This window comes from Alternaria burnsii (genome assembly GCF_013036055.1).
Source record: "Alternaria burnsii strain CBS107.38 chromosome Unknown 750, whole genome shotgun sequence".
Taxonomy (NCBI): domain Eukaryota; kingdom Fungi; phylum Ascomycota; class Dothideomycetes; order Pleosporales; family Pleosporaceae; genus Alternaria; species Alternaria burnsii.
In genome coordinates this window covers 3,018,092-3,037,790 of record NW_024066108.1, presented here as the reverse complement: position 1 = coordinate 3,037,790, position 19,699 = coordinate 3,018,092, and the positions used below count along the sequence as shown (strand labels likewise).

General features: G+C 52.1%; 1 protein-coding gene across 1 annotated transcript; it reads left to right on the top strand.

The window, feature by feature from the left end:
- Positions 1-452: 452 nt before the first annotated feature.
- On the top strand, positions 453-19,301 carry GT037_002461 (dynein heavy chain; the record flags this gene model as incomplete). Its single annotated transcript, XM_038927508.1, has 6 exons — positions 453-2,040; positions 2,091-2,108; positions 2,754-3,973; positions 4,028-5,649; positions 6,282-6,493; positions 6,571-19,301. 6 exons carry the CDS (start codon positions 453-455, stop codon positions 19,299-19,301), a joined length of 17,391 nt encoding a protein of 5,796 aa, XP_038790800.1.
- Positions 19,302-19,699: the final 398 nt, after the last annotated feature.

Below are 19,699 nucleotides of genomic sequence, written 5' to 3'. Positions count from 1 at the left end.
TGCAACTGTGTCGCAAATTATTTCTTTGAGACAGAAGCGATGTTTAGTCGATTAAATATATTCCAGTTACATGGATCAAGTGCTTGTACAAGGGGGCTCGTTTTTCTGAGCGGTACCTCATAGGGACAAGATACCCCAAAAGGATTCACAATCGTTCGTAGCATTACCCTTGCATGATATCAACCGTGCAATTCTCTAGGCTACTGTTCTTCGTAGCTACTCTGTATCCAGGCAGCGATCCGGCTTAGACGTCCGGCCTTTCCTCGTACCAGAGGATCGATGGAGATACTAGGCAAGACCCTGCCCCGCTAAAATTTTGTGAGAATCAGTCACAAAGCATCCCACTATTAGACCTTCTTCCTTCCCCAGATACCAGTCTCCCTCTTTCTTTCCTTTCTCTTTCACTTCTCTCTTCCTGTTCTACTTCTACTACATCAATTCTTTATCTCAAAATGGCGACCGACAACTCGGACCCAATTCCTCCCCACAAGACGTTCGATACCATCCTGGTACTCGACTTCGGCTCCCAGTACACGCATCTGATTACGCGCCGCCTCCGCGAACTCAATGTCTACTCTGAGATGCTGCCATGCACTACCAAGATCGCTGATCTGCCTTTCACCCCCAAGGGAGTTATTCTCTCGGGTGGCCCGTACTCTGTCTACGAGGAAGGCGCACCACACGTCGACCACGCTGTTTTCGATCTCGGCGTACCGATCCTGGGAATATGCTACGGACTACAAGAGATGGCGTGGCACTTTGGAAAGAACGCTGGCGTAGCTGCTGGCGAGAAGAGAGAATACGGACACGCGAACCTGAAGGTTGAGAGTCACGGTGGACACATGGACCAGCTGTTCAAGGACTTGGGCAACGATCTCGAGGTCTGGATGAGCCATGGTGACAAGCTGAGCCACATGCCTCAGGACTTCATGACGGTTGCGACAACTACCAACGCGCCTTTCGCAGGTATTGCGCACAGCACCAAGAAGTACTACGGCATTCAGTTCCACCCTGAGGTTACACACACAAAGAAGGGTAAGGTTCTGTTGAAGAACTTCGCCATCGACATCTGCGAGGCCAACACCAACTGGACTATGAGCAAGTTCGTCGATCAGGAGATCACACGTATCAGGAAGTTGGTGGGCGACAAGGGACAGGTCATTGGTGCCGTCAGTGGTGGCGTCGACTCGACTGTTGCTGCAAAGCTGATGAAGGAGGCCATTGGCGACCGCTTCCACGCCGTCATGGTCGATAACGGCGTCCTGCGACTCAACGAAGCCGTCCAAGTGAAGAAGACGCTCGACGAGGGCCTGGGCATCAACCTGACCGTCATCGACGCGTCCGACCTCTTCCTCGACCGCCTCAAGGGCGTAACTGACGACCCCGAGAAGAAGCGCAAGATCATCGGCAACACTTTTATCGAGGTCTTCCAGAAGCAAGCCGAAAAGATCAAAGCAGAAGCTCACGAATCTGCCGACGCTGGTGATATTGAATGGCTCCTTCAAGGTACTCTCTACCCCGACGTCATCGAGTCGCTCTCCTTCAAGGGCCCTTCCCAAACCATCAAGACACACCACAATGTCGGTGGTCTACCAAAGGACATGAAGCTCAAGGTCATCGAGCCTCTACGTGAGCTTTTCAAGGATGAGGTCCGTGAGCTGGGTAAGGAGCTCGGTATCCCTGAAGACCTTGTCTGGCGCCACCCGTTCCCCGGTCCAGGTATCGCAATCCGCATCCTGGGTGAGGTCACACGCGAGCAAGTCCGCATTGCGCGGGAAGCCGATAACATCTTCATCGAGGAGATCAAGGCCGCGGGCCTGTACAAGAAGATTAGTCAGGCGTTCGCTGCGCTTCTGCCTGTCAAGGCGGTTGGTGTCATGGGTGACAAGCGAGTTCACGACCAGGTCATCGCGTTGAGAGCTGTTGAGACAAGTGACTTCATGACAGCGGACTGGTACCCCTTCGATGGCGAGTTCCTCAAGAGGGTTAGCAGGAGGATCGTGAACGAGGTGAACGGAGTTTGCCGCGTGGTATACGACAGTAAGTCCGACGGATGCGACCTCACTGAGACAAATACTGACATGTTCTAGTCACGAGCAAGCCTCCCGGTACTATTGAGATGGAGTAGACATGCCGCGTGATGGAGTTGTGCGTAAGTGCACGAAGTAGATGTAGCCGGCAAGCCAGATTCAGATATGAAGGTTTTTAGACATATGATACCCCTGTATAAGTCACGATGAAGTGAAATACAACTTTTCAATTCAATACCGAAGTGCTGCCGAAGTGCTGTGTGAAGAAGCTTGCTGTGGAGAAGCGTATGCAGTGTGAAATGTGACTGGCACCAAAAAGCACCCTAAAGGTATCTAATGTAATGCACCGTAAGATTTCGGTATACAAAATATGCTGTGTCCCTTGGAAGTGGTGTATGAGTACGACTTGAAACGTGTGAGCTTCCCCATGTGTCGTGGTGTCGACTTGGGAATTTTCTTGTAGAATGGCTGATGTTTCCCGTCTCCAAAAATTGATCCGACCATGATGGAATTGGATTCACGCAAATTGAGCCCTGAGGCATGCGCTACACTGTGTCAACCTATTCACGAATCTAAAACCTAGCGAAGACCTTCAAGATACCTTGTAGTCACAATATGGAGAAAACAATCGTTCTTGGTTCATGTCTTCGCAAGTGTGGCTGTGCATGATCGGACTCCCGAGACGTCGATCTGGAGCTGGGACGGGAGGGACCCTTGCATGAGATAGCTCCCAGACGATACGCAGCCACGCCAAACTCCAAACTCCAAACTTGGAAACAACCAGGCCACTTGATCCACGCTCTTCCCACGCGAAGAAAACCCCCTTCAATGACGATGCGATGAATCGTTCCTCATCCTCTGGCTCACGCGCCCGCCAATCCTCCCAACAGCCTACACCCCTCCGTCCCCAGTCCACGCGCCGTCCGTCCTCGCGCCCCAACCAGCCCTCACGCTCCACGTCTTTTGCACCTTCTCTCCGGCGGCGCACAACAGGCCAGTCCTTCCTGTCCCTCGACCCTGACCATGATGACCCTGAGGCTGCAGAAACTACACATACTGATGCGGCCATCGTCGAAGAGATAGCAGAGATCAAACGGTATGAGGACTTCACAACAATAGACTGGGTTCAAGACGCTGCCCGCGAACAACTGCGACGGAAAGCGCGCCGGCGTGAAAGAGATAGCATCGGTGTGCGGAAAGATGGCAGGACCGCGAAAGTGTTCCTAGGCCGAGGACAAGGGAAATGGAGGCGGAAGATCGCCGAAGCATACGATGCAGGCCAAGCGTGGATTGTCGTTACGCTTGTTGGCGCTGCGATAGGTCTCAACGCGGCCTTCCTCAATATCATCACCGAATGGCTGAGTGATATCAAACTGGGACATTGCACTACGGCCTTTTACCTCAACGAGAGTTTCTGTTGCTGGGGTGCCGAAGGTGGTTGCCCTGAGTGGAAACGCTGGAGTGGATTTTGGCCAGCGAATTACGTTCTCTACATCATGTTCGCAGCTCTGTTCTCCTTTACCGCGGCAAGGCTGGTCAAGAGCTTCGCACCTTATGCAGCTGGTTCGGGCATCTCAGAGATGAAGTGCATAATCGCGGGTTTCGTTATGAAGGGCTTCCTAGGCTTCACCACGCTTTTCATCAAGTCGATTGGCCTGCCACTGGCTATTGCGTCGGGGCTGTCTGTCGGCAAGGAAGGGCCTAGTGTGCATTATGCCGTATGTACGGGTAATGTGATCAGTAGGTTCTTCGACAAGTACAGAAGGAACGCGGCCAAGACGAGAGAGATCTTATGTGCGAGCGCGGCAGCAGGTGTAGGTGTAGCATTTGGAAGTCCAATTGGAGGTGTGCTTTTCTCACTGGAGGAGATGAGCAATCAGTTTCCACTCAAGACGCTCTGGAGGAGTTATTTCTGTGCGCTAGTTGCTACGGCAGTTCTGGCTGTAAGTCTGATGGATGTGAATATCACATCTATGTTGAGACTGACGTATCTCTAGGCTATGAATCCCTTCCGAACAGGCCAGCTCGTCATGTTCAACGTCTCGTATGACCGCTCCTGGCACTTTTTCGAAATCCTCTTCTACATCATCATCGGTGTCTTTGGCGGCCTCTATGGTGCTTTCGTCATCAAATGGAATCTCAAGATGCAAGTCTTTCGCAAGAAGTATCTCTCGGCGTACCCCATTACAGAGGCTGTTACGCTAGCTGTCATCACCGGTGTCATCTGCTATCCGAACATGTTCTTAAGGATCGATATGACAGAGAGTATGGAGATTCTGTTTCAGGAGTGTGAGGGCGACAAAGGCTATGACCGTCTGTGTGATGCGAACCATCGCTGGCACAATGTTGGAACCCTTGCCATTGCGACGGTCCTACGCACACTGTTGGTCGTTATATCGTTCGGGTGTAAAGTACCTGCTGGTATCTTCGTGCCCAGTATGGCCATTGGCGCCGCTTTTGGTCGTATGGTCGGTATCTGCGTTCAAGCTCTGCACGAATCTTTCCCTGGCTCAGCTTTCTTCTCGGCCTGCGATCCAGATGGAGCTTGTATCACACCAGGCACCTACGCCTTCCTCGGCGCAGCGGCGGCTCTCAGTGGCATCATGCACATCACGGTTAGCGTTGTGGTCATCATGTTCGAGATCACCGGCGCATTGACATACATTCTCCCCACAATGATAGTCGTGGGCGTTACAAAAGCAGTTAGCGAACGTTTTGGTCATGGCGGAATCGCAGACCGCATGATCTACCTGAACGGCTATCCGTTCCTCGACAGCAAAGAAGAACACACCTTTGGTGTTCCTGTGAGCCAAGTCATGTCCAGCCGTGTGGTCTGCCTACCAGCCACAGGTATGGAACTTCGTCAGATGGAACGTCTAATGAATGAAAACGCCTACCAAGGCTACCCTATCGTAGAGGACGTGAAGACGAAGACACTCGTCGGCTACGTTGGCCGAACAGAACTACGCTATGCTATTGATCGCGCCAAAATCGAACAGCAGGCTCCAGGTCACGCAAAATGTTATTTCACACCTTCTTCTCCTGCTAGCAACACCAGTTCCCGAGCTGCAAGCGGCACAGCAGCATCAGCACCCAACACAACGTTTGACTCCATACCCACAACCTCTTCTCAGACCTCATTAGACTTCACCCGCTACATCGATCCAACACCACTCTCAGTGCATCCCCGCCTACCCCTCGAGACCGTCATGGAGCTGTTCAAGAAGATGGGTCCACGGGTCGTTTTGATCGAATATCGCGGCCGTCTAACTGGTCTCATTACCATCAAGGACTGTCTGAAGTACCAGTTCAAAGTTGAGGCTGGAGGTGGACACGGTGGTGGAACAGGGAATGGCGATGAGGGTATGGAGAGATTAGCGAGTTGGGGGAGGACAGTGGTAAACTGGGGCAGAAGGAGAATCGGCTTGAAGGAAGTGGGTGAGGTTAGGTTGGCAAGTCCTACGGCTGCGACTGCTAGGGATGCGAGAGATGTTAGGAGAGAGAGTGGTCACGATGACAGAGTTGATGGGACATTTGCTGTCGGAGACGGGGATGACGATGACAATGATATTGGACGAAGTAGGGATGTGGAGTTGGAAGATAGAGGGAGAGATAGATAGTGCATGTGTCCCCGAATCAGAGCCTGGCGCATACGCCTGTTCATGAGAACTGCCATGTTCAAACCCCGTGCCAGCCTTGCAAACCTGAGATGAAAGGAGCGGGTGGGTTCAGAAGTTAGCTTAGAAAGTGGAGCCGACGTTAGCTTACTTTGCACGTGGTGAGCTGTCATTGCCTGTCGGTATTCGCCGCTTTCTGTGTGGGAGCGAGCAACTGCTGGACGTACAAAAAGTAACCACAGCAACAGCTCCTGCATACAACGCGGTTTAACGGCCACACCAATTCCCACGCCTTCAAGTAGTACTGCATACGTACCAAATTCAAGAGCCAATCAGACGACGATCTCTCCGCTTCCCCTGCCGCTGCCGCTAGTCAGGATAAGCGTGTGACGGCCGTGCGCGTCTACTTCGCGTGCACCTACTGGGGAAATATACTCAGACAAAGGCACCATCACCATCACCGCCGCCTTACCGAGTGCTTGTTCACAACTAGCATTCTCTCCGACTCCCGTCCCTCACTATCCCGCTAGAAGCGCAAACCACATGTCTTCATAGCAACACAAACGCGATAAACAATCAACATGGAGGGACCCTTGAACCCAGGGGCGCCCAACGGCAGCATACGCACACCCAGTCCCTCACCGCCCTCGATAGACCCCCAGATCATCGTCGACCACCTGGAAAAGGTGCTTGACGTCAGCTTGGGAGCCTCGAAAGAGGATCTATTTGCACCCGGTAGTCTGCTGTCCAGCGCCAAGCTGCAGGACACGCTGCAGCGATGCGCCCGCTTCGCCTCCGAGGGGCAGTCAGCGCTGTACGTTGTGAAAGACCGGGCAGATGAACCCCGTATCGATGGCATGGATGGCGCAAACGGCAAGTACCCTGCGAAAAGGAAGGAACGTCCAAACTGACACAAGCAGCAGGGGCGACCCAGCATTTTACCTATACCATTTCGACCGAGATTACGGCTTCTCCTACTTGTGCAGCATTTGTTGTTATTTCGAAGCGACCGATACCCATAGACCCCGCGATACCCCTAAGCCAGCAGGTCCTTATTCAGACGTTGCCCGGCTTTATACTTTCTAATAACGCTTCTTCGCCCGACGGCACTCCCTATGAGTTTCTTCGTTCTCTCATTCAGTCTGCGGTCGAGCCGTACTTTGACACCTACACCAAGAGCCAACGCGACCTGGCGGGAAAATACAGCAAGGGCGACAACGATGCTAGGACGGGAATTTCGGCGACAAGGAAGAAGATTGCGGAGCTGGCTGTCAGTTTGGGCAACCTCGAGCAGAATGTGGAGATCCCGGAGCTGCTACTGCCTCTCCACCCGCTTATCCAGAGTGCGCTGGACGATGCTAATCAGCGTGGCGTGAAACCCTCTCCAGAACTCATCCCTGCCGCAATCGTACAAGACAGTAGCTTCCTTAACGGACTGCAGTCGACAGTCAATGGTTGGATCAAATCGATACAGACAATCACCAAGACATCTCGAGATGTGTCTACTGGAACTGCAGCGCAAGAGATCAACTTCTGGATTTCCATGGAGTCAAGGCTACAAGACATTGAGACGCAATTGGGTAGTCCCGGTGTTAGGCTCACTTTGGACGTGTTGAAGAACGCGAAGCGTTTCCAGGCTACCGTCAGCTTCAGCGCAGACACTGGGCTCAAGGAGAGCACGGATCTGGTGCAGAAGTACAACCAGCTCATGCGAGAATTTCCTTTGGACCAGCTGTTGTCTTCAACCTCACTACAAGCGGTACAGGAGGCGATTCAATCCATCTTCAGTCACATGAACAAGAAGCTTCGTATTTGCCCTTACCCTGTCCGCCGAGCGCTTCCTCTTGTTGAAGCTATTTCCGGCGACCTCGATAAACAGCTCCATAACCTCCTACACGGCAAGACGCTCATGCACATGGATTACCCCGAATTTCAGGCCATCATGGCTGTTGCGGAGAGCATCTGGCGTACATGGGAGGAGAACGTCAAGGAGTTCACCAATGTTGCTCGTGAAGTGACTAGGCGAAGGAACGAGAAGTTCATCCCCATCAAGATTGCAGCTAGGCACAAAGAAACGGAAGAGCGCATTCGCTACATCACCACATTCCGCAAGAACCACGAGCAGCTCCAGCGAACCATCGTCAACGTCTTGGGCTCGCAATCTTCCTTGTCCGAGAGTGCCCCAGCCAAGGAGGCGGTTATCATCGAAGAGATTGGTGACGTGGATGCTGTAAAGGAGGTCAAGGAAGCCTACGATGTCCTCAAGGACGTCGATGTGCTGGATGTCTCACCTGAAGGCACGCGCCTTTTCGAACAAGCAGAGCAAAAGTACAACGAGCGTACTTCTCGTGTCGAGAACTCCATCATCGCTAGGCTTAGAGACCGTCTCGGTACTGCTAAGACCGCCAGCGAGATGTTCCGCGTCTTTTCCAAGTTCAACCCGCTCTTCGTCCGACCGAAAATTCGGGGTGCTATTTCCGAATACCAGACGCAGCTCATTGAGAACGTCAAGCAGGATATCTTGGCGCTTCATGAGCGCTTCAAGCGTCAGTACGGCAACTCTGAAGCCCACGCCATGGCGCAGCTCCGTGACTTCCCCCCAGTTTCTGGCGCTGTTATCTGGGCTCGACAGATTGAAACACAATTGGAGAGCTACATGGGCAAGGTCGAAGACATCCTGGGCAAGGACTGGGCGCTTCACGCTGAAGGACAGAAGCTCCAGGCTGAGAGCAGTATGTTCAAGAAGAAGCTCGACACCCGACCGATCTTCGAGTCCTGGCTTCAAGAGGTGGCTAGGAGGAAACTCCAGATCTCCGGGCGTCTTTTCCTTGTCAGCAGGAACCGTGCCGCAGGAAACATCTTGGAGCTGAACGTCAACTTTGATGCACAAGTCATTGCGCTGTTCAAGGAAGTTCGTAATCTGACATGGCGCGGCTACCAAGTGCCCCACGGCATCAACAACATCTCGAAGGAGGCCAAGCGTGTGTACCCTTACGCTGTTAGTCTCATGGAAAGCGTTCGCACCTACACTCAGACCCTGCGCTCCATCGCTGAGATGGGAGGAGTTGCTCTCTTGCTTAACAACTATGTTAATGAGGTGCAAGCACTTGTCGGTAAAGGTGTTCCTCTAAAGTGGGAGTCTTTCGTGCATGCTTACGATCTCCACGTCCGACAATCCGGCTTTCCCGTTGGAGGTGGAAGCGTTCGTAGTGAGAGCAAGCATGTTCAATTTGTCCGTGACTTTGCGGCTACGACATCGCTACTTCAGCTCAAGGTCGCAACACTCGTCAACATCAACGCTGCGGTCGAGAAATCGTTGAAGGATTTGGAGACTTGCCCATACACCAAGGAGGCTTTCCAACAAAACCTAGAGACCATCCAGAAGTCCATTGACCAGCTTAACCTTGAGAGCTACGCCAACCTTGCTTCTTGGGTATCTGACATGAACTCGCGCATTGAGTCCATTCTGTTGGTCCGTCTTAGCCGAGCTATCGCTTTGTGGATCGAGGTCTTCAATAATATCGACGAAGAAGACGGAAATCGACGTCCAGTCAGTGAAGCCGTCTCGATAGAGGTACCCGAGGTGAAGCCAACTCTTGCACGGTTAACTCTTGAGATTACTATGCGAAACCAAGTCATCTACCTCAGCCCGCCAGTGGAATTCGCGCGAGCAAGCTGGCTTGAGCAGCTTCAGCAATGGCTCGCCATCATCTGCACCCTTCAGAAGATCAAGGCTTCACGATACGAGATCCGACTTGAAGCAACTAATGACACCTCGGTCAGCCAATTCTCCGACCTGCCAAGCCGATGCACCGATTCGCTGATCGAAGTCTATGGCGCCGTTGAGGGCAAGCTCCGTGACATCTCATCGTATGTTGACGAGTGGCTTCAGTTCCAGTCCCTGTGGGACCTGCAGTCTGAGCACGTCTATGATATCCTTGGTGAGGATCTCTCCCGATGGCTACAACTTCTCCAGGAGATTCGTAAGACTCGTGCTACATTCGACAACTCCGATATCAGTCGTCAGTTCGGATATGTCACCGTCGATTATGACCAAGTGCAGGTCAAGGTCAACGCCAAGTACGACCAATGGCAGCAGGAAATCCTTACCAAGTTCGCTAGTAGACTGGGCCAGCGCATGAACGACGTGTATGTGCAGATCGAGAAGGCACGCAAAGATCTCGAGATGCAGACCCTGGAGGCTTCGTCCACTGCTCAGGCTGTATCGTTCATTACCACAGTCCAACAATGCAAGAGGAAGGTCCTTGAGTGGGAACCAGAGATTTCCACATTCCGCCAGGGTCAAGCGACTTTGGCGCGCCAGCGTTACCAGTTTCCCTCTGACTGGCTGCAGATGGAACAAATCGACCATGAATGGCAGACGTTGAACGAGGTCTTGGAGAGGAAGACCAAGATCGCGAACGATCAAGCAGACGCTCTGCGCGCTAAGATTGCTGCCGAAGACAAGGTCGTCAACCAGAAGATCATGGACATTACCGGAGAGTGGGCGGAAGACAAACCTGTCGCAGGCAACCTGGCGCCAGCTGATGCCTCTGCCATCCTTGCTAAGTTTGATCAGAAGCTCAACCAGCTGCAGAGCGAGTCCAGCAACATCTCCAAAGCCAAAGAAGCTCTTGGGTTGCCACCGTCTCCGGAGAACGCACTGGAGACCCTGCTGGAGGAAGTGCAAGACTTTAAGTCCGTCTGGTCCGCGCTCGGCACGATTTGGGCCAGCATCGACGACCTCCGTGAGGTATTGTGGACCAGTATCCAGCCCCGCAAGCTGCGACAGAATCTTGACAACCTACTCAAGATGACCAAGGACATGCCTAGTCGGATGCGACAGTACCAGGCTTTCGAGTATGTTCAAACTACACTGAAGCAACTTCTCAAAGAGAATGCCATCCTTGCAGAGTTGCGCTCTGATGCCGTCAAAGAGCGCCATTGGGTTAGAATTTTCAAGAACCTGAGACCACACAAGCGTTACTCCGCAATATCCATGACCCTCGGTGATGTTTGGGATCTCAAGCTTGGTCCCAGCGAGAAGATCATCCGAGATGTCATTACTCAGGCAGCTGGCGAGATGGCACTGGAAGAATTTCTCAAGCAGGTTCGCGAGACCTGGCAGAATTATGCTCTGGAGCTTGTCAACTACCAGAACAAGTGCCGTCTCATCAGGGGATGGGACGACCTCTTTGCCAAGTGCAGCGAGAACCTCAACTCACTACAGGCTATGCGCCACTCGCCTTACTACAAGGAGTTCGAGGAAGAAGCATCGTCTTGGGAGGACAAGCTCAACCGTGTACACGTTCTGTTCGACGTATGGATTGATGTGCAACGCCAATGGGTTTACCTGGAGGGTGTATTCACTGGTAACGCTGACATTAAGCACCTTTTGCCAATGGAGTCGGCTCGTTTCCAGAACATCAACTCTGAATTCTTGTCAGTTATGAAGAAGGTCTCGCGACAGCCTTTCGTGCTCGAAGTTCTCAACATCTCTGGTGTGCAGAAGTCATTAGAGCGCCTCGCTGAGCTCTTGAACAAAATTCAGAAGGCTCTCGGAGAGTACCTGGAGCGCGAGCGTGTGTCATTCCCTCGATTCTACTTCGTCGGTGACGAAGACCTGCTGGAAATCATTGGTAACAGTAACGACGTTCTCCGTATTGCTAAACACCTGCGGAAGATGTTCGCTGGTATTTCTGGACTTATCACGGACGAGGATGGCGTGATTCAAGGGTTCACGTCCAAGGAAGGGGAAGAGGTCACGCTTCGCAAAGAAATTTCGCTTGTCAAGACACCTAGGATCAACGAGTGGCTTGGTGCACTAGAAGCTAACATGAAGTCTACGCTGGCTGAGTTGACCTTCGAAGCTTACGAAGAGTTCGCTCAGCTCATCGAACCGGACATGATGGATGCCCAAGCTTTCACTGATTACATCGCCAAGTACCCTACCCAAGTGGTAGTCCTTGGAACGCAAATTGCGTGGACTCATGCTGTGGAGAAGTCTCTTGCTGAGGAGGGAACGACCTTGCCTCAGTTGTATGAAAAACAAGTCAACGTCTTGAAGCTGCTCGCTACGGCTGTTCTGGGTGATCTTGAACCCATCCAGCGCCGTAAATGCGAGGATCTTATCACCGAGTTCGTCCACCAGCGAGATGTCATCCACAAGCTTGAGAAGGTTGGCGCTCGCTCACCCACCCACCACATGTGGCTACTGTGCATGCGATATGTATATGAGCCCGGCAATGATCTACTACAGCGACTGAGGATCAAGATGGCAAATGCAGTCCTCGACTACGGCTTTGAGTACTTGGGTGTTGCGGACCGCCTCGTACGCACACCTCTTACCGACCGCTGTTTCCTGACCCTCACACAGGCGCTCTGCCAACGACTTGGTGGCTCACCATACGGTCCCGCTGGTACTGGAAAGACCGAGTCTGTCAAAGCTCTCGGTGTACAACTTGGACGATTTACCCTGGTTTTCTGCTGTGACGACACATTCGATTTCCAGGCCATGGGTCGTATCTTCCTTGGTATCTGTCAGGTCGGAGCTTGGGGTTGTTTCGACGAGTTCAATCGTTTGGAGGAGCGTATCCTTTCAGCTGTGTCGCAGCAGATCCAGAACATCCAGCTGGGTCTCAAGAAGGGTGCTGAGGATGAGAAGTCCCAGATCGAACTCATTGGTCGTCAATTGAAAGTCAACGGCAATACTGGTGTCTTCATTACCATGAACCCTGGTTACGCGGGTCGATCGAATTTGCCTGACAATCTCAAGAAGCTCTTCCGAAGTGTCGCCATGTCCAAGCCCGACAAGGAACTTATTGCAGAAGTTATGCTCTACTCCCAAGGTTTTTCTCAGGCCAAGGAATTATCGAAACAGGTCGTACCATTCTTCGACAGGTGCTCAGGGGGTCTTTCCAAGCAAGCTCATTACGACTTTGGTCTTCGTGCACTGAAGAGTGTACTTGTTAGCTCTGGTGGCTTGAAGCGAGCCCGTATCGCCGCTCAGCAAGACTCTCAGACCCTAGACGAAGCGAGCATGGAGCCTCAAATCATCATCCAGAGTTTGCGCGAGACCATGGCACCAAAGCTCATTCGCTCTGATGTTGAGCTCATGATGGCCATCCAAGAAGAGTCATTCCCTGGTGTTGAATACATTCCTGCGCCCCTTGATCAATTAACTGAGGCTATCCACAAGTGCGCCGCTGAGTCAAAGCTCGTGGTTAGTGATTCTTGGATGACCAAGATCATTCAACTCTACCAGATTCAGAAATTGCACCACGGTGTCATGATGGTCGGTTCTTCTGGATCCGGAAAGTCCGCTGCCTGGAGGACGCTTCTTTCCGCTCTTCAAGCCGTAGAGGGTGTAGAAGGCGTCTGTCACGTCATCGACCCCAAGGTCATGTCAAAGGAGCAGCTTTATGGAACTCTTGACAGCACTACTCGCGAATGGACCGACGGTCTCTTCACGAGTATACTGCGCAAGATTGTCGACAACCTCCGTGGTGAGGACACTAAGCGCCATTGGATCGTATTTGACGGAGATGTTGACCCCGAGTGGGTCGAGAACTTGAACTCCGTGCTTGACGACAACAAGCTTCTCACCTTGCCAAACGGAGAGCGTCTCAATTTGCCCTCTAACGTTCGCATCATGTTCGAAGTTGAGACCCTCAAGTACGCCACTCTTGCTACTGTCTCCCGTTGTGGTATGGTCTGGTTCAGCGACGACACTGTGGAGGTCGATATGATGATCAAGAACTACATTGAGCACCTCAAGACTACACCGTTTGAGGATATTGAAGACGATTCGGTTGCTCCAGGTCAGATGTCTCAGAAGACAATGACCACCCAGGGTCTAATCGCCGACTTCCTGCACATCAAGCTCACCCAGGATCGGTTCATCGAGAAAGCCCTCAGCATGGCTAGGAAGTTCAAGCACATCATGGAGTACACCGACATTCGTGCGCTCAACACGCTGTTCTCTCTGCTCAACAAGGCTTGTCGCAATGTCCTAGAGTACAACGTGCAGCACCCGGACTTCTCTCTTGAGGACGATAAGATGGAGACTTATCTAGCGAAAAAGATGCTTATCGCTTTGGTGTGGGCTTTAGTTGGTGATTGCCCTCTGATGGAGCGCAAGCAATTTGGAGACCTGATCGCTGGCCTCACCGACGTCGAGCTTCCCACCCTCAACGAATCTACTTCACTCATCGATTACGATGTCAAGCCTGACAAGCCAGAATGGGATACTTGGCAGAGTCAGGTACCGAATGTTGAGGTCAACACCCATTCCGTCACTCAGACTGATGTGGTTATTCCGACGCTGGACACGGTCCGTCACGAGGATGTTCTCTACTCTTGGCTCGCGGAGCACAAGCCACTATTGCTTTGCGGTCCTCCAGGTTCCGGAAAGACCATGACACTGTTCAGCGCACTCCGAAAGCTGCCCAACATGCAGGTTGTAGGTCTCAACTTCTCTAGTGCAACTACACCGGATCTTCTCATCAAGACATTCGAGCAATACTGCGAGTACAAGAAGACTCTCAATGGTGTTCAGCTTACGCCTACTCAAGTTGGCCGTTGGTTAGTAATCTTCTGTGACGAGATCAACTTGCCTGCACCCGACAAGTACGGCACTCAGCGAGCGATCTCCTTCTTGCGACAGCTGGTTGAGCACAACGGTTTCTGGAGGACGTCTGACAAGACTTGGGTTACTCTGGATCGCATACAATTCGTTGGCGCTTGTAACCCTCCCACAGATGCTGGTCGTACGCCAATGGGACTCAGGTTCTTGCGTCATGCTCCACTTATCATGGTCGACTACCCCGGACAGCAATCGCTTCTGCAGATTTACGGTACCTTCAATACTGCCGTGCTCAAGATCATCCCGACTTTACGAGGATATGCGGACGCTCTTACCAGGGCCATGGTACAGCTCTACGCAGAGTCTCAAAAGCGCTTTACGCCAGACATTCAACCACACTATGTTTACTCTCCCCGTGAGCTTACTCGATGGGTACGTGGTATCTATGAGGCTCTACGACCACTTGAGAGCTTGCCAATTGAGGGTCTTGTCCGTATCTGGGCGCACGAAGCACTACGCTTATTCCAGGATCGACTCATCGCAGAAGAAGAGAGACAATGGACCGAAGAATGCGTCCACCGTATTGCGGCTGAACACTTCCCTACTATCGACGAGGAGAAAGCTCTTGGTGGCCCCATTCTCTTCTCCAACTGGCTATCCAAGAATTACGTGCCGGTTGAGCGCGAGCAACTTCGAGAGTTCGTCAAGGCTCGTCTCCGAACCTTCTGCGAGGAAGAGGTGGACGTACCGCTCATTCTGTTCAACGACGTGCTCGAGCATGTACTCCGCATCGATCGTGTCTTCCGTCAACCACAAGGTCATCTTATCCTTATCGGTGTCAGCGGCTCCGGAAAGACGACACTGTCGCGCTTCGTCGCCTGGATGAACGGTCTGAGCGTCTACCAGATCAAGGTCCACGGAAAGTACTCTGGCGAAGACTTCGACGAAGACTTGCGTACTGTTCTTCGACGATGCGGTTGCAAGGGCGAAAAGATCTGCTTTATCATGGACGAAGCCAATGTTCTTGACTCCGGTTTCCTCGAACGCATGAACACTCTCTTGGCAAACGCGGAGGTCCCTGGTCTGTTTGAGGGTGATGAGTATGCTTCTTTGCTTACTGCTATCAAGGAGGGTGCGCAGCGACAAGGTATCATTCTCGACTCACAGGAAGAGTTGTACAAGTGGTTCACGGAGCAGATTGTCAAGAACCTCCACGTGGTGTTCACTATGAACCCTCCCGAGGAAGGCCTGTCATCAAAGGCAGCTACCAGTCCCGCTCTTTTCAACCGTTGCGTGCTCAACTGGTTCGGAGACTGGTCTGATCAGGCTCTGTACCAAGTCAGCTCCGAGCTTACACAGTCTGTCGATCTCGACCGCGCAAACTACGTTGCGCCAGATAGCATTCCAGTCGCCTATCGTGGACTTACCCTCCCACCATCTCATCGCGAGAGCGTGGTCAACGCCATGGTCGCAGTACACCACTCATTACGCAGCAAGAACGCGAAGTTGCAGAAGACACAAAACAGGAAGATGTACCTCACGCCGCGTCACTTCCTGGACTTTGTTGCACAGTATGTCAAGCTCTACAACGAGAAGCGCGAGGACCTTGAGGAACAGCAGCGCCATCTCAACGTTGGTCTGGAGAAGCTTCGTGAGACATTCGACAAGGTCAAGGAACTGCGAGCAAGCCTTGCCGAGAAACAAACACAGCTTACTAAGAAGGATGCTGAAGCAAATGAGAAGCTGCAGCGCATGATTGCAGATCAGAACGAGGCGGAACAGAAGAAGGCTGGGTCGATCAAGATGCAAGCGCAACTTGCCAAGGACAAAGAAGAGATTCAGAAGCGACAAGAGGTGGTAGAGCATGACTTGGCAGCTGCCGAGCCGGCTGTTTTGGAGGCACAGAAGAGTGTGCAAAACATCAAGCGACAACATCTGACTGAAGTTAGATCTATGCAGAACCCTCCCGCTGGTGTCAAGCTTGCGCTGGAAGCTGTCTGCACGATCCTTGGACATAAGCCTGACAGTTGGAAGACCATTGTTTCCATTGTTAGGCGTGACGACTTCATCGCCAGTATCGTGCAGTTCGACAACGAGAGGCAGATGACGGCAGCCCACCGTAGGAAGATGCAGAAGGAATACCTCTCTCAAGAGGACTTTACTTTCGAGAAGGTCAACCGCGCTTCCAAAGCCTGTGGTCCTCTCGTACAGTGGGTGTCTGCTCAAGTCACCTACTCAGATATTCTCGACCGAGTCGGACCCCTACGTGCTGAAGTCGATCAGCTTCAAGTGGAGCTACAGAAGACTGAAGAGGGTGCGAAGGAGACCCAGCTTCTCATCCAGAACCTCGAGGAGAGTATCGGCCGGTACAAGACCGAATACGCCGCTCTGATCAGCGAGACCCAGGCCATTAAGACGGAGATGTCGACCGTTCAATTTAAGGTTGATCGCAGTGTACGCCTCCTCGACAGCTTGTCTTCCGAACGTGTTCGATGGGAAGAGAGCAGCAAGTCATTCGACTCTCAGATCGATACTATCGTCGGCGACGTCTTAGTTGCGGCTGCATTCATCGCCTATGCCGGTTACTACGATCAGCAGTACAGGAAAGCTCTCACGGAAGATTGGTATGATCATCTCAAGCACTCTGGAATCAGCTTCAAGCCAACAAACCCATTCACGGAGTACCTATCGACTGCTGATGACCGCCTAAATTGGCAACACAATGGTTTACCAGTGGATGACCTGTGTACGGAGAACGCTATCATTCTCGAGAGGTTCAACCGTTACCCGTTGATCATCGATCCTTCTGGCAGGACCACAGAGTTCTTGCAGAACGAATGCAAGGACCGCCGTCTCACAGTGACCAGTTTCCTGGATGACTCGTTCACGAAGCAGCTCGAGAGCTCTTTGCGTTTCGGTAACCCGATCTTGATCCAGGATGCCGAACATCTGGACCCTATCCTCAACCACGTCCTCAACAAGGAGTACCAGAAGACTGGAGGTCGTGTGCTTATTCAACTTGGCAAGCAGGAGATTGACTTTTCGCCGTCTTTCCGTTTGTACCTCTCGACACGCGATCCGTCGGCCAATTTCGCTCCCGATATCTGCAGTCGTACCACATTTGTCAACTTCACAGTCACGCAGAGCAGTTTGCAAACACAGACACTTAATGAAGTCCTCAAATCAGAGCGCCCCGATGTCGATGAGCGCCGATCTAACCTCATCAAGATGCAAGGAGAGTTTGCGGTCCATCTTCGTCAGCTCGAGAAGCGATTGCTCCAAGCCCTCAACGAGTCGCGCGGCAACATTCTGGATGACGACCGCGTCATCGAAACGCTCGAGACGCTCAAGAAGGAGGCCAAGGACATTTCGGACAAGGTTTCCGAGACCACTGGGGTCATGACCGAGGTGGAGAACATTACCAAGGAGTACACTGTGGTAGCTCGTTCTTGCGCAGCTATCTTTGCCGTGCTGGAGCAACTGCATCACCTCAATCACTTCTACCAGTTCTCACTCCAATACTTTACTCAGATCTTCGAGACTGTGCTACGCAAGGTTCGTAACGGTTCTATCACTGGCCATGCTGCTCGCATCGAGCAGATTGTCACCGAGCTCTTCGTGGATGCATACCGTCGCACATCGCTTTCCTTGCTACAGAAGGACCGTGTCACATTTGCTATGCTTCTCGTGCAAGCAGCGCCCTACAAGATGGACAAGACACACATCGACCAAATTCTCGACCCTGACCTCAAGGGTATTGACGTATCAACCGAGACCGAACGCAAGCAAGAGGCCATGGAGCGTGCGAGCAAGATTCCAATGTTCAAGGAGGAGTTGGAGAAGATTGAAGATAGCGCTTGGGATGCTTTCCTCAACGAAGAGATGGGGGAACGACACGTACCGCAGGCTTGGCCAGAAGATCTGGCCAAATTCGACAAGCTCCTGCGAGCTCTTGTCCTGGTCAAGCTATTCCGTGTGGACCGCTTCGTGCCCGCTGTTGAGCGTTTCGTTACTGAAGTGTTTGGCAAGGGAATCTTAGATGCAAGTGGTGATCTGGGCGATATCGTCAAGCAAGTCAACGCAGTGACACCGGTGGCGCTCAGCTCCAGCCCTGGGTTCGACGCAAGTTACAAGGTCGACAACCTTGTAGAGAGGGAACAAGTCATTTGCTCCAACATTGCCATGGGTTCCAACGAAGGTGCCGCGTCAGCCGACAAAGCTATCGCCAACGCCGCCACCACAGGAAACTGGGTTCTTGTCAAGAACGTCCATCTTGCTCCTCAGTGGTTGCAATCACTCGAGAAGCGCCTCGAAGCCCTCAAGCCCAACCCTGACTTCCGCCTCTTCCTGTCCATGGAGTCCAGTCCAAAGATCCCAGTCAACCTTCTTCGCGCCTCTCGTGTTCTTTCTTACGAGCAGCCTGCTGGAGTTCGCGCCAACATGAAGGACTCGCTATCTTCTTTGGCCGAGAAGGCTAACAAGCAACCTGTGGAGAAGGCGCGTGTCTACCTTCTCTTATCCTTCCTCCATGCGGTCATTCAAGAGCGTCTCCGGTACGCACCGACACTGGGATGGAAGGGTTTCTGGGAGTTCAATGACAGTGACTACGAATGCTGCAGTTTCATCATCGATACCTGGATTGACACTATCGCGCAAGGTCGATCCAACATCGCCCCCACCAAGATCCCATGGGAGATGCTCCGCATCCTCATCACCGAGATGTACGGTGGCAAGATCGACGACGCAGAAGACTGGCGTATACTCGCTTCTCTCGTCGACGCTTGCATGACGCCCGCTGCATTCGAAGACAACTTCAAGATTGTTAAGGATACTGAGCATAGCGAGGGCCTTGAACTACCCAGCACGACCAGCTGGAAGGAATTCATGGGCTGGGTCAACGACCTCCCTGAGCGTGAGCCACCTACTTATCTGGGTCTGCCGGCGAATGCGGAGAAGTTGTTGTTGGTGGGCCAGGCGAATAACATGGTTGGTGGTTTGAAGAGGGTTTTGGATATGTTGGATGAGGGAGAGCAGGTCATGGCTGAGGCTGAGACTGAGATAGAGGTTTAGCTTAGCCATGTGTAGTATGCGTGCTCTGATGAGCGACGCGTTTTCTTTTTCTTTGTTTGCAGTCATTAGCATCTATTACAAGGCGTTCTATAAGGGGGCCATGAAAGAGTATGACAGTTCAAAGGAATGCCCAGTGGGATCATTAATCTGTTCGTATACTCAAGAATTTCTATATCAAAGTCTATTTGTTGCCATGGTATCTGTTGAACGTGACTATGCTATCTAATTAGGCACTCATTATGATGTTATGCTAGTTTCTCACAAGAAAAAGGTGTTCAAGGATGACATATAACTTGTTGTAACTAGATGTTGCTGATTGATAGATACATGGCATGTCATCCCATAGATAGTCCTTGCTTGGGCTGAGAAACCTCTAGGATCGAACAGCCTCATCTCCA